General features: G+C 42.3%; 1 protein-coding gene across 6 annotated transcripts in view; it reads left to right on the top strand.

The window, feature by feature from the left end:
* Window positions 1-9,003, top strand: part of TRIM67 (tripartite motif containing 67) — a 57,444-nt gene extending 48,441 nt beyond the window's left edge. For 4 of the 6 annotated variants that reach the window (XM_027833279.3, XM_043543264.1, XM_043543265.1 and 1 more), the window contains exons 9-11: window positions 1,529-1,691; window positions 5,033-5,068; window positions 5,842-9,003. In XM_027833279.3, the coding sequence (XP_027689080.2) occupies window positions 1,529-1,691; window positions 5,033-5,068; window positions 5,842-5,913 (271 nt within the window). In that variant the 3' untranslated portion in view covers window positions 5,914-9,003. Of the gene's footprint in view, window positions 1-1,528; window positions 1,692-5,032 lie in introns of all 6 variants that reach the window. The other 2 variants (XM_043543267.1, XM_043543266.1) reach the window with 2 other exon arrangements.
* Window positions 9,004-15,341: the final 6,338 nt, after the last annotated feature.

Raw genomic sequence — 15,341 nt, 5'->3', positions numbered from 1 at the left:
AGCCATTACCAATAATATCAAATTCCCTGCTCCACATATTTGGCCTTAATCGTGTTTTTCTGGTTGGCATGCATGTTATTGTTGATCACTAGACATTCTGATGAATATTACATTAAAATTGTGTTTATACTGTGAATTGTGGGGGGGTTGTTTTCTCTTCTGTTGTAAATTTTAAAAAATATTATAAACACTGAATCCACGCACGTCAGGCTATAATTCCCTTGCAGAATTCCAGTGACATTAAAAGCATCAGTGCCTAGGGCCAATCCACGTATCTAGTGGTTTTCTAGCTCAGTGCTCTTTCAAGTAGTATGGTATTGAGCTAGCCTAGTCCTTAAAGGACAAGTGCATGAATGTCAGATTATTCTTGCGTATAAGAGTTGGCTGAATCTGTCATCATGGTAGGACTCTGATGCTACAGTAGCTCTCAACAGCTACTCCTGACACAACTGACTATCACCACCACCACCAAAACAACCCCCCCACCCCAATCTGGGGGCAGCCTAAGGTGTCTTGCTATTTTTGGACATAATTTTTGCGTCCTTCCCTGCAATTAGAGCCATAGGCACCTATGGGGAAAAAAATAGTGGGTGCTCACCCGCCAGCAGCCCCGCTGATCAGCTCCTCCCACTTCTCCCCAGTGCCTCCGGCCCACCGGTGATCAGCTGTTCAGTGGCATGCAGGAGGCGCCGGGGGGGGAGGAAGTAGGGGGAGGAGCGAGGATGGGGCACACTCAGGGGCAGAGCGGGGGTGGGAAGAGGTAGGGTGCAGGTGGGCCCTTGGGGGAAGGAGTGGAGTGCGGGTGCGGCCTGGGGTGAAGTGGGTGTCCAGCACCCCTGGAGAAATCAGAAACTCGGCGCCTCTGACTAGAGCAGAGTAGATCCCAATTGCTAGCTGTGATAACCAAATTAAAATAGAATGAATGTTGTCTATTTGGTTCAGGCAAAAGGGATTTCATCAGTTATAAGCGACTGTCTGTTCTTACAGTCTATCTTATAAAGAGTTTAATGTGCCGCCCTATCTGAGACCTTAAATGCACATTAACATTTAGGCTAGCTCCTGCAGCCTTTACTTATGTGAACAATCCTGTGGATTTCAATGAAGCTGATAGAAAGCTCTTAGGATCAGTTCTTTATTAATATTAACATATTCCCTCCAGAATGTGAGGTATGAAGAGTACTGGTTTCAAACCATAACTTTTCCGTCCCCAACGTCTCTGCTCTATCCTGTTAATTGAACTCCCCCTTTCTCTGTCAAGCCCTTTGAGCTTTTACAGCTGTGCCAAAATGTACCCACTGGGTGGATATGACCTTATGGGGCCTCATTTCTCAGGGCTGCCTGCATTTAGTGGAAAATGGGAACTACACATGGAGAAAAGGCCTTTAGCAGATGTCCTCCAACTAATACTGATTTTACCATGCTGCTCCACTTTCCTTTCACTTTAGTAAGACTGGCTGAAATAGAGAGAGGCTGGAATGTAACAATCTGCCTCCTCTAAGATGGACAATATGGTCACTTTGTTTCTTAGGACAGAAGGGGGTGTTTCTAAAGGTGCCACTGTGGGCGTTCTCCTGGACCTAAACAAGCACAGCCTGGCCTTTTACATAAATGGGCAGCAGCAAGGACCTCCAGCATTTGAAAATGTGGAGGGTGTCTTCATGCCTGCATTAAGCCTCAACCGAAATGTACAGGTAAATCCTTTTCAGTTCCGTCTAACTCGTTCTGCATGTCAACCAAAAGAGAAATTCTACTGCCTGTCAAAAGTTATTGCATGATTGCCAGAGAGAAGAGATTGAGATGCAGTTCTTAGGTGTAAATATGGATTTTTTTCCCCACTTTGTCTAGTTTTGTTTGCTGATTGTATCTGGGCTAGTGCCACTTTTTAAAAGAAAATAGTTGGATTTAACTTTTTTGTATCACATCCCAGATATAGGGAAATGATGCTTTAGAAATAATAAATAGGTACATGCGCACACACGCGCACACACAACCCTAGGGTTGCTTTGTTGCTGCTCCACCATCCAGGAAGCAGCAATGTTCTAAGGCCAGCCTCTAGTAAAAGTATTGATATCTAAATACTCTTAGACCTCTTATGTTTGGAGATAATTAACTGCTGAGTAAGTACAATTTCAGCAGCATGATGGTAAATAAAGCTAAGAAAATGTAGGTCAAAGAATGTCTAGTTCGAAAGAGAAGACCCAGTAAGCAATTCATTCACACTCTTTAATTCATGACATTTGGAAACACTTATATATTCTCTGGGATTAATGGTGTAAATGTAATTTATGATAACCCAAGTTAAGGCTCCTTTGTACTACTAGAATGGGGCTTTAATGTAACTGAGAATTAGATCCTATATGTGCCCTATCACCTGAAAGGCTGGAGGGTTCATATTACACCAGCCTGAATCCACAATAACCAAGTGTGGTACCTGTGTGGGTAGAGACTGCTGCACCCCATAAGTCTCTTTCCTCTGACTTGAGTTGCCTGCATGTTGGCTTAACCCCAGTTTGTTCCTCTTTTTCTGCAAGGGTAGAGAATCCTTCATTCAAGGGATGTCGCATGACAGCAATAAACTCCCACTGTCCAGGCCCAATTACAGCTACATTTATACTAGGTACTGTTCACTGAAGGAAGGGAGGGAGGAAGGAAGGAAGGACTTAGAAGTTGCACTAATAGTGGTCTGGGAATTGAAGTTAAAAAGGTCAATGACTGGTAGCTGTATTCTTATAATCTGTTTATTAGCAGTGTCTCAGTTCATCGTTGTTCCTTGAAGCTGGTAGCCTCTCTTGGCTGTTCCCTCTGAAGTCCTTGTGTCTCCCCCTTCCACAAAGGCCCTTGTACAAAGGAGCAATAGCCTTTTCTTCTTCCCAGTGGCCACCTCCTATGGGGTGCACTAGGATCCCCGTGTACTGGACCTCCCACTGGTAGTGAGCTGGAGGGCCCTGGACTGCACTGCAGTTTGTTCAGACAGGGTGAAATTCACCTGTGGTGGGAAGAGCTAGTGCAAGACCCTCCACATCACTTACTCCCTTCAGAGGAGCTACTCTGTGAGTCCACTGGCTGTACAGAAGTTCTTGTGCATGCCCTACGTGCCACAGGAAAGGTCTCTGAACAGGCTATATGTAGGCTTGGAAGATTACATTGGAGCGGGGCTGGGGTGAGGCTGCAGATCCAGGTGATGTGAATCCATTGGCCCCAATACCCTGCGCAACTGGCATGGAGGGGCTGTGGCTGCTAGTCCAGCCCATAGATGGGGTAGTAGTAACTTCTGGAGTCTGTGCAGCAGCTTTACACCCTGGGCCTGGGTTGAATTTCCCATTCGGAGCTGCAGGTGCTCAGCTTTTTTGAAAATTGGGTCACTTTCTAAGTGCCTAAATATGGACTCAGGCACCCAGCAGGTGTTCTGTGAGTGGAGTGGAGTAGAGCACCCAGTACAGTGGGGCCCTGATCCCTGATTAGGGGCTCCAGGCACGACTGTAATAAAGGTAATACAAAATTCTAAGAATTACACAGCCTTTCAGAAATAACTGCAAGGGACTCCGTATGGCATGTTGCAGAGTAGGTAGGTATTTACAGCCAGTCACACCAAGTTAACAAAGAGATTAGACACCCAGACTTTATTAATAATAATTCAAAATACTCCAAACTATCACAATGACTCTGCATGTGCTGCTTATTATATTAATAACATTTTAATAATTTGTTATTAATGGTGCCCAAATATGCCAGTCAAGATCGAGGTTCCACTGGATTTTTTTTTAAAGATATGATCTAGTTCAAGCAGGAATTATTGCGGGGAACTTCTGTGGCCTGTGTTATACAGGAGATCGGGCTAAATGATCACAATGGTCCCTTCTGGCCTTGGAATCTATGAATCTGTGTACTAGGTGGTATACTAAAACACAGAAAGACACAGGTCAGATTTTCAAAGGTTCTTAGACACCTCAAGATGCAGATAGGCACCTATTGGTATTTTCAAAAGTGCCTAACTCCCATTTTCCACATGAAAATCCCACTAGGCACCTATCTGTGTCTTTAGGCATCTAAATTCCTTTAAAAATCTAACCCATAGTTCTTCCCCCACAGATGATACAAACTAAATAGACCAGACAGACACAGGGTACTAGGAAAATGACACTGACGTTACATGGCTTGTTAGGGCCTTTCTGGTAGTTCTAGGGCTGCAGTCCAATTCCCCCCATTGCCCAGGTGCCCCAGCCAGTCTGCTACACCCCTGCTGTCACAACATGCCCTCCATCCCCTCTGCCCTCCCCAGGGAACTAGATGCAGACGAGGGGGTGGAGGAGAACCCTTTTGTGAGTTTAAGCTTGTGAGAGCTCCTGGGAGGTGCTCAGATCCTACAGTGATGGATGCCATTGTCAGAACCCTGGTAGATGACAGCGGTGTCAGGCTATGGTGAGACCTGTAAAACCTCCTGTGTCCTACACTGACAGGGTCGCAGGGAAAGGTCTACAAGACTCTGCTTTGTATACTTGAGCAGACCCTCTCCCCAGTCCACTTTCCACCTGCCTCATAACCCCTTGGGCACCCATTCCATCTGGGGTCACCTTCCTGCTGACAAGAAGCAGCTGGCTCAGCGGTGGCTGATAAACGGTTGCTAGCCTTGGGAAGAGTCACAAACACCTGGCAGCTAGACTCAGGGCAGCTCTACGCTTACCAGTGCAGCTGCGCCACTGTATTGCTTTAGTGAAGATACCACGCTACTACACTGACGGGAGAGCTTCTCCTCTCAGCGTAGTTAATCCACCTCTGCGAGAGGCAGTAGCTATGTTGGTGGGAGACGCTCTGTTTACTTCGTGGATTGTTCACCCCCCGAGCGACGTAGTTATACCAATGTAAGTTTGTAGTGTAGACCTGACCTCAGGGGAAGAATCATTTGTACGTTGGCCCTCCCCTGGTGACATTAGCTTTTCACCATTAACCACATATTCTTGGCCTTCACAAACTCTCTGTACTAAGGATGTCCCACTTTGTATTTTAACTAAGCAGTTATTTCTTTTCTGAACAGGTGACTCTGCACACAGGACTGGAAGTACCACAGAGCGTAAGACAGCCAAAGCTGCCCAGTAACTAACTGAGCTCCTGCTGCCTAACCCTATGCTGGATTTTGTAATCTTTCTAAATACAATTTGTCATTATTCGCTGTCAGTAGAAAAGCAGTGTCATCCCCAAATTAGACTAACACTTATGCAGAACATTGCTAATTAGCACTGTGTGATCTGATAATTAATATTAATCCACATCCATTTTTAGTTTTACACTGGTAACAAGAATGCTTCTAGAATGGGGTGTTTTATTACAATGGGTGTGCATTCCTGCATTTTAGTACAAAAGCACATATATACAGCACACTACAGACACATAGTGACAGCTAAAATGAGCACATTTTCCCTTTCATAATTGGATCTGCGCTTCACATGATTATTGTGAATGGATGATTAACAGTGAGGGCAATTAACCATTAGAACAATTTATCTAGGGAGGTGATGGATTCTCCATCACTTGAGTTCTTTAAATCAAGACTGGTTATCTTTTAATAGCTATGCTATAGTTCAAACAGAAGGTAAGGGCTTGAAGCAGAAATTATTGGGGGAGGTTCATTGCCCTGTGTTATGCAGGAGGTCAGACTATGTGATCATAATGGTCCCTTCTGACCTCAAATGCATTTATGAATTATGCTCCCACTGACTTCAGTGGCAACAAGATTAGGCCCTAGGTACTTTTATACAAAATTAGTGCTCATTTTAGTTTAGCACTAGGATATATACCTAGTGAGGGTTAAAACTGCTCAGTAAACCTTAGTGCTTCTCATTTCAGTGTGACTGCAGTGGCTTTTGGTCTCACAAATGGGAGAACTCATTTCAGTTACCTGCAACAATCGTCTTCTGAAAAGGGAGCAGAGGAGAGTCCAGTGAAATCACAGATGTTTCTTTGAAAATGGTATACACAAAATAGACTGTGTTGGGAAGAGGAGTGATACTTTATAGCCTTGATCCTGATAGGTGCTGAGCACCTGCAGTGCCCATAGATTTCACTGGGAGTTGTGGATGGGCAACATCTCTTGGGATCAAAGGTCTTAATTTTCTACTCAGCTGGGATGAACGAATTAAGGCCCTGATCCAGCAAAGCACTTAAGCACATGCTCAAATGCTTTGCTGAACTGGGGCCTAAGAATCTGGTAGGTTTTGACTTTGTCTTGCACCTCAGGAATTTTGTGGTCACCTGAAACATATGAAAATGAGATGCCTTGTCAAATGGCGTCCACAAAAGTAAGTGACTGATTGGCTACTGACAGTTTCAATCCATGGCAAAACTAGGCAGCACCTTTGCCAGCATGCAGTCAGCAGTAAATATTTTGATTTTCAATTTCTTTGTCTCTCTCAACAAAATAATGTGTGCATGTGTGTATTTTGCTGAGGGAAGAGTGGTTAACTGAGCTAATTTATAGTAGCCAGCCCCAACAGATTGCATCATGACACTGCACCTAGAACTCTGCCCTCATGATACAGCCTAAACATGGTGCTAATAGACAGAAACACCAGAGTCTGCTGCATACTATTGTTATACTATTTCCTTTGTAATCATGCTTCCTACACACACATATCTGTACACATACACATGTGTATGACCATGCCCTTTATATATATATAATGGCACACAGATTTTAATATGTTGTGTGGTCAGTAAACCTGAAAAGTAATTTTTAAACCAGCTCACTGCCTTGTGTAAAACTTTAGGCACAGGTCTATCCAAGGAGCTCTTCATGGATGGGATGCTGGAAATAAGGCACATTGCTGCAGGCGCATGTATGATCTCCAGCTTAAGTGCATTCCCCACTACAGGTAATACCAAGTGATGGCAGATTCCAATGTGACAGAGGGTCTTGCACTTCTGGTTACAGGAAAGACGCCATCATAATGAACAGCCATTGGGGAGGGATGAAAAATGGGGTATTAGAGCAAGCCAGAATGAAGTAGTAAGTTAAAAGTAATCTATAACCATCTGTGCAGGATGCTTATTGCCACCCATTCGCTTTACCCAGCTTCCCCTTACAGAACAGAAATGTAGCTTCTTTTATATCACAACTGAACTAGAAAGCATAACAGAAAAAAAAACCCACCCCTCAAACTGTTAAGTGGAAGAGCAGATATACTTTCCTCCAAGACAGCGATATGTTCTATTAGTGCATTTTCAGACACAGAAATAACTGTGGTGTGCTAATTTCAGTTTGTTAAACGTTTAGCAGAGACCAACTGTGTTTTTTTTTTTGTCTGTTGCTTTTAAATACCATCTGATCCTGTGCAGGATTTTTTAATTCAGTGGGTCTGTTTTAAGCCTACCTCAGCTAGAATGCTACAGGACCCTGAATTTCCTCTTGTGTGTGCTCGCTGTAAAGTTGTCTTCTGCTAACACAGAAGTTGTAACAATAGCCTTGGCTTTGAGTACAGCTTTACAGAGCAGCACATGGGAATGTTGTGTTTTAAGTTGCATATGGATTTTTATACTACGTAACATCCGGTGACAATTTTTGATACGAGAAAGCACTCCACTTTTACTTTTCTTATTAAAAACAAGAGCACTGCTTGTATAGGACATAAGGACTGAACTTTTATCTTTACTCCGAATATCTGTGAAGTAAAATTCACATGAATTTAAATCCTTCCAATCCACAACCACTGCCAGATGTTTAAAGTGAATTCTGAAAGGGTTTTGGAATTGCTTTTGATATCTATGTTGTTTTTGTTTTTCATAAGTGCTTCTGTATCATTCCTTGTGTGTCACTCCTCAGGGTGCAGTTGAAGTTTATTTTTCTTTTTATTAATGAAAAATACAGACTGTTACAGGTTTCAAAGAGCTAATGAAATGTGGTGGGACAGGCTCCAAATTTGTGCAGAAACACATGGATCTCTCCATTGCTGTTCTCTGCACATTCCAGCACTGGTAAAAGTGTGATGCAGACTAGTTTAAACTGTAGTCCCCTTCCAACCTAGAGAAACTGCAGAATGGAGCAGTTAGAAATATATATCCTGTATTAACATTGTCAATTTGAATTAGACTAAGTCTATAGAGGATGAGTCTATTTTTGGTTGCGTATGTGTTTATTTTAAGGACTTATATTTGAAACTAGACCAAGTTGCCCTTATGAAGAAAATTTTAATGACTTAAGCTGCATGCATTTTGGTAGCTTGTCTAACGGGGTAATGAAAAAATAATTAGAAACAGACTATGAGACTAGTTCTGCATTTGAATACACATGTAGAGCTCCCATGGCTTTAGTGGGAATCTCATGTGTGTATGTGAGGGCAAAATTTGTCCCTTTAATACCAGCACTGCATGAGGAATGAAAGCAATTCACTCCTCTGTTTAGGCTAGAAGTAATTCACTCCACTGTAGATCACTAACACAAGGCCCTTCCATCCACAAAGGCCTGCTGGCTCCGTGTTCCTCTACTCAACATCTGTGCACAGAGGGGAGCCTGTGTCTGTAGAAAGTCGGGGGAGGAAGAGCAGTCTCACCTCAGGTGCATATTCCTTTCCCTTCCACTTCCCCCAAGCACCTCCTTGGGGCTGCAGCTCTGCAGGCCTTCAGGGGCTCCTCCAGCTTCTCCTCACACAAGCTGTGGGGCCTACAATTGAAAAGTAAAACAGTCTTTCGCTGAATTAACTCATATTGCCACTACCCCCAACCCCTTCTTTAGCAGGAAGCCCATGGGAGTATGGTTCTCGCAGAAGTTGGGCTGTTGATGGGCCAGGAAGGACCAATGGGGCTGGATGGTAGAGCAGGGACAAGGGAGTCCATTTGGGATGCCCCTTGCTTCCTTGAGAGCTGTGTAGATCTCTGGAGATCGAGCTTCCAGCTTCTTGTGTGTATGTGAAACTCTGCCTCCTGGCCAGCTGGACAAGCATAAAAGTTCTCTCATGGAGTTTCCTCTACTCCCCTGGGACAGATTATCCCAGGTGAGGGTGAGCAAGGCCTTAGGCATTGGAATAAATCTTACCTATTACAGTTTGCCTGCCTGGGTGGAGATCCCACAAGACAGGGGTAAACTGATTTACAGAGTTAAAAAAAAAATCTTGACCTCTCAGAGTTTAAATTCTGTTTAAATTAAAAAAATTAAGGCATTGACTCCTGAATCCACACACCTGGATTGTCTCTACCACTGTGAAAGAAAAACACTACTGTTTGGAGAATGATGAGGCTTCCTTGATTTCCATCACACTGCTGTGTGATCCAGAACATTACCCCTTGTAAACCTTCTTCTCAGTTCTTTTCTCTACAGATTTCCCCAGTATGTTCAGTAAAACAGATTAGAAAACTTGTACGGCTGTAGAAAGTGGAGGGAGAGGAGAAAGGGGAATTTCACCTCAGGACCATACTCTTTTCCCCTCCACTACTCCCAGAACCTCTTTGGGTTCCAGCTCTACAGGGCCACACACCATTGTCACTGTTGTAGACCTATGCACCCACTATTGGCTTCTTTTAATCAGATCAGTTCAAAAGAAGCTCACACAAAAGTGTTACTACAACCTGATGAGTTTGGATGTGGGCCTGTCAGACAATCCCTTGTTATTTCTCATTATAAAAGGTACATAGAAAGCACATAATATATATCTTTAAAATGTAAATGTTAGTGAAGAGAGCTGTGATTTATCCAGAATTCGTAGTGCAATTTGGCTTCTTAAATTTAGAAAAGACAGGTGAAACCAGTGTCGTCTCCCATTATAGCCTATATAATTAGAGAGAGCTATAGAGGACAAATGTACTTATATTGGAATGAAGGAAAAAATTCATGATTACGTATATCAGAGTTTAAGAGGAAAAGTATTAATGTAATTTATCATATACATAATATTCCATCATATTGTAAATAAGAACATTGTAATGTATTGCTGTAGTTGGTTTTTGGCTGGTAATCTGTTGTAGTACTGTAGGTGTTGTGGGGTTTGTTTGGTGGGGGTTTTTTTTTTTTAAGTGTAATTAAAAAAGATAGAAAAGAGCACCGGATACCCTAGTTTCTTAGATGTTATAGAGCAAGAAGAAATGTGATATACAGTTTTTTTGCCTTCTTACTTTAATAAGGATAATATTGAATAAACAAGGTTAAAGAGATAAGATCAAGGCTAATCCACCACAAACAAATGCAAGGCACTGTGTCTGAGATTATGATCTAGGGGTGTTTACTAGACTACAGCTCTGCTATGCCTACCTGGTCCCATGAGAAGGTAAGATGCTGAAAAGTACTGGAATTCTGCATTCCAAAACAGATAGTTAATAAAGCAAAACTGTTAGGCCTAATCTCAGGCTTTGCCACCTTTGCAGTGTCCTTTTTAATAGCAAAGCAAAGCATTAACCTTGCTGTAGAGTAGTGATAAAACATCTTGGCCAGCTCATTGATGGAAGAGAGATTACAAACTCAGTGAGTCCTTCAGCAGGTTAAAGTAATATATCAAGCATTACAAAATGGTATGTTCACATGTAAAAGACCTCACTGGTCACTGAAAATAAGATTCTCTGTCTTTTTGTTTTGTTTTAAAGGAAATGAGCTGTTTCTCATTTTTATTGACAGCACTTGTTTGGAATTCCTCTGCCAGTAATGCTGGTTATCCACATGAAACAGAAGGGGAACTTCAAGCACAAATCTGTTTAAAATACATACAGACTTCTTAGGTGCAGAAGCCCATGCAAACCACAGAGAATAGATGTCCCAGGGCTTCTGCATCCTTGCACAATATAGAAAATGGATGTGTTTTTTACTGAAACAGGTGTTCAGTAGCATTTCTGGGTCAAATGAGCTCATCTGACAGCTATGCTACTGCAAGCAAATCCAAGTAAAACAAGATGCAAAACTAAATTCCATGCCACTTGGAGAATCTCCAATTTTATATAGTGGATCTGTATGTAAACATTTATGGGTCCAGACTGCACTCTCTCAATACAGCAATCATGATGTTAACCCAATACACCATTGCATAAATGCTGTCAATAAAAATATAAAGCTTTCTAACTAATAAATGAAGCACAGCCAGGAGACACAATGTGATGAAATGTTAGAATTAATGCATGAGGTAGGACTGCTGTTTTTTCTCCAATTGTGATATGAAGCATGAAAGACATTAATTTAAATGTTGGCAAAAAAAAGTACAAAGGAACAAAATAACAGTGTTCACATCTGGTTAAATAAAAGACAAAACTTGTTTCCTGTTTTCTTCCTAGCCGTGACATTTTTACTTTTATAATTTCCCATAGTTTCCATCAATTGGAGCTGGTGGAATATACATCACTTCTGTATATGTACATCACCAGATCAAGAGAAAAAAATAAACTTTTTATAATTTTGTACCTGTAGCAAAAGTTTGTATTTTTTGAACTGGAAACAAAACTTTTTTTGTCTTTTGGTCTAAGTCTGACTGTATTAAGATCCTTTTTGGAAAACGTGACGTATGAGTTTATGCTGTTTTACAGTTTTTAAATAAATTCTTAATACGCTGCCAACAAATTCATTGATGGTGCCTGGTTTACTATTACTGATAAATGGCTGTTATAAAGTTCAAGTTGCACTTGTACAATGCAACCAACAATTTCGGAAAGTTAGCAGAAGAACCTGCTGATTTAATGACAGGGAAAAATGAGGAAATTCATCTTCATCACACAATTATTCATTTCCTGGTTTAGAACGCTTATTAACTTCCAAGGCAGGGAATGAATCCTCCAGTCAGCTGTGTATTTTTGTATGGTTTGCATTGAACATTTGTGAAGTGTATTCAAACATGTTATTTAGCTCAGTCTATGGCTAAGACTTTTGGATGGTTTCCTACTCTCCAGAATTTCTCAAATAAATTATTGAAATAGGCAGGGTACAATAGTAATTGTAATACTATGAAAGTAGGTGACCTGATTGCCAGAAGCTGGGAATAGATGACAGGGGATGGATCATTTGATTACATGTTCTATTCATTCCCTCTGAAGCACCTGGTATTGGCCACTATCAGAAGACAGAATACTGCGCTAGATGACACAGTATGGCCACGCTTATGTTCTTAACACCTTTGGGCTCTACAGAAGTCATAGTGCATGCAAGAAGTCTTGTGTGTGCAGGAACCGTACAGTTCCTTAAGAAGAGAAGTGGTTTATACTGTAGGGTGTACTAAGCCTGCAGCCACATATAAAGTACATGAAACTGCATATTCAGGCTAGCAAGGGACTGAGAAATGCTGTGGAGGCAGCAAACTTAGCCCCTCGGGAAAGGGAAGTACCTCACATTCCTTGTGAGCCTTCCACAGTTATTAATATTATTAAGCAACAAGCTCTGGTGGGAACACCTTGGCGGGAGATGGTGGCTGGACTCAAACATAAAGACGGGGTAATCACAGCATCGGCATAGTGTTCTGTAGGAGACCTAGGTTTGATGCCCCACTCCCTGGCTCCACAGGCTAGCAAAAGGTGGGTGGGGAAGAAACAGGTGTTGGAAGAGGGAAGACTCAATAGTGATGGCTGCAGCCTTTCTGGGGATTGTCAGAGAGCTTGTGGTTAGGATGTGAGGGCTGTAAGGTAGAGCAGTTAAGGAAAGGGAACCTCTCAATTCTAGCAAGATGCAGAGATTCCCCCTCCCTCACCCAGGAAGAAGGCAGAATAAAATAAGTTATCACCTTTCTTTTGCTGCTAGTCCGGTCAGTACTGGTTGTACACCGCTCACATATTGTGTTTTCTACCACCAACACTGTCTCTATTGCTGTTCCATTGCAAGAGCCTACCCCACCCCCTGCCATACACACAGTTTGAAAATTACAGCCATATAGGAAATCAAAGAAAACAATAAATGCACTGTTCAAGTTGCACAGTGAAACATGCAAGTCAGCATATGACAAAGGACAGGTGAGGTAATCTCTTTTATTGGACCAGCGTCTGTTGGTGAAAGACACAAGCTTTTGAGTTTACACAGAGCTCTTCTTCAAGCCAAGAAGTGCTCTGTGTAGCTCGGAAGCTTCTCTCTCAACAACAGAAGTTGGTCCAATAAAAGAAATTACCTCATCCACTTTGTCTAATATCCTAAGACTGATATAGCTACAACATTACGTGCAAAGTACAGGATGAACATGCAGCCACCTGCTGCCCCCTTGCGTCCATGCATTAGTTACATGTTTTCTCAATACAATATGAAATGCATAAAAAAGTTAAGGTTTCACAGTAATGTTTACTCGGTGGCATTGCGCATTACATAAGTTTCACCATTTTTACTTAACAGCAATTAAAACTACATACTGTATTTAACCAAAAACACCAAGTTCTACATATGTGAAATATAACTACCGGAAGAGTTGCTGTTGAAACGTTATACTGACAAACCGTATGAGTATATGAGAGCTTTCAGTCATAATACAAGAGGAAGAATTAGGTTTGTGTGTTCAACCTTTTGCATTTCTTGAGTGTAATGCTTTTATGAGCAACTATAACATTGTTGGTTTTGGCACTTAATTTTCTAGGGTTTTTTTTTTGTAGGGAGGAGAGGGATTATATAAAGAAAAAAAATTGCATCCCTGCTGCCCAGCTCCTTAACAGATCCCACAAGGTCTGCGCTCCAGTTCTGCAAAGGTTAGGAGCTCCGTATAACTGAAGCTTTGCTCCTGCATAAATTTTAAGATGGCTCCACCCCTATAAGCTTCCTAAGCTCACTAGGGTCTAAGCATCCATAAAGTTCAAGGGATCTAAGCAACTGAAGCCAAGGAAAAAAGCCTGAGCTACCTTAACTCAAAGGTGGAGCAGAGAAGAAGTGGGCTGGAGCATTTGGCAGTGAGTGCGAAAATTCAAGTTATAACGTAGCAGGGAGGCGAAACCCAACGGCTGCCTTTACCAGTTTTGAAACACGAGCACTTGGCTCTGCAGTGAACTCATCTCTGAGCATATAATGTCAATTTAACATTTTCTACCAAGCATGCTCAGTGGACAATGCTCAATATGCAAAAACGACTCATTTGCTGCATACCCAAGTTAGCCCAAACAGATATGCAATTTAGCCTTTGTTTAGAATGGTGGTGAAACTGGCTAAAGAAATCACTGCTCAAGGACTGCGCAGGGTTTGATTAAAGCATAAGCATGTGCCTGTGACCCCCACCTCAGAAGTCAGGCAATTGTTAGCATCAGAACTCTCATTTTAAAATAAAAAAAGAAAAAGTTTCTAGCCCTTAGGGTTGCAAAATAGCCCTTGAAAACATGAACAGAGTAACTAATGCAGTGATGCTCTTCACACAATGTACAGTCAATCTGTGGAACTCTTTGCCAGAGGATGTTGTGAAGGCCAAGACTATAACAGAGTTTCAAAAAAGAACTAGATAAATTCATGGAGGATAGGTCCATCAATAGCTATTAGCCAGGATGGGCAGGGATAGTGTCCCTAGCTTCTGTTTGCCAGAAGCTGGGAAATGCGTGACAGGGGATGGATCACTTGATGATTACCTGTTCTGTTCATTCCCTCTGGGGCACCTGGCATTGGCCACTGTCAGAAGACAGGATACTGGGCTAGATGGACCTTTGGTCTGACCCAGTATGGCCATTCTTATGTTTGCCTGAGTTAGTTGAGAACCCTAAGCAGTAGCTACAAGAGGTATGAACTGCCCCTTGTGTTCCAATGGGGCATTAAAGCCAAGAGCCTACTTTGGGGGACTGTCCCACCACCACCCCTGCAGAGGACAACCCCTTAATAAATATGCCCTGGCTGTTGGGATGAAGTACTGGGGAGCCCCAGCTGCTGTCCTTTCTGTGGGGAGATAGAAGTGGGTGCACCCCTTCTGCCTCTGCTGAGGAGAGGACAACATACAACGCCACTCCTGGGGAGAAGGGAATCCCATGCTGATGCTCCTGCTTCAGAAAGAGAAGAGCCACACTGGAGAGCTCTGACATGGCTTCCACATGACCCGAGATTGCCTTAATCCATCCCTGGTGCTGTGCACGTATGAAGTGTGCTTTCTGAACTGTCATTACTGGGCCAACTGCTTGCCAATTGCCACCAGGACATTCAGAAGCATGGACTCCACAGTGAGGGTTATTCTCCCTGCTAAACTTGAGTTGCCCATCTATGATTGTGTTTCAGTGCAAGAGCTGTTTAAAAAAAAAAGTGCAAACATCCAAAGAATGTTATTTTTAAATAGGAAAGCTTGGGCTATTTCCTCACTGTCCTCAAAAAAAACTAAAGCTAAAACTTTTTTGCTTCAGTTAAAAAAAACCCAAACAAACATAAGTCACTTTTGCATTGAGACAACACCCAAGTAATTTTCAGCTCGCAAAGTGAACAGTTCTCAGACTAATAAAGTACAACACCTTTG

Source organism: Chelonia mydas, chromosome 3, assembly GCF_015237465.2.
Source record: "Chelonia mydas isolate rCheMyd1 chromosome 3, rCheMyd1.pri.v2, whole genome shotgun sequence".
Taxonomy (NCBI): domain Eukaryota; kingdom Metazoa; phylum Chordata; order Testudines; family Cheloniidae; genus Chelonia; species Chelonia mydas.
This window is presented reverse-complemented; position numbering and strand designations above follow the sequence as displayed.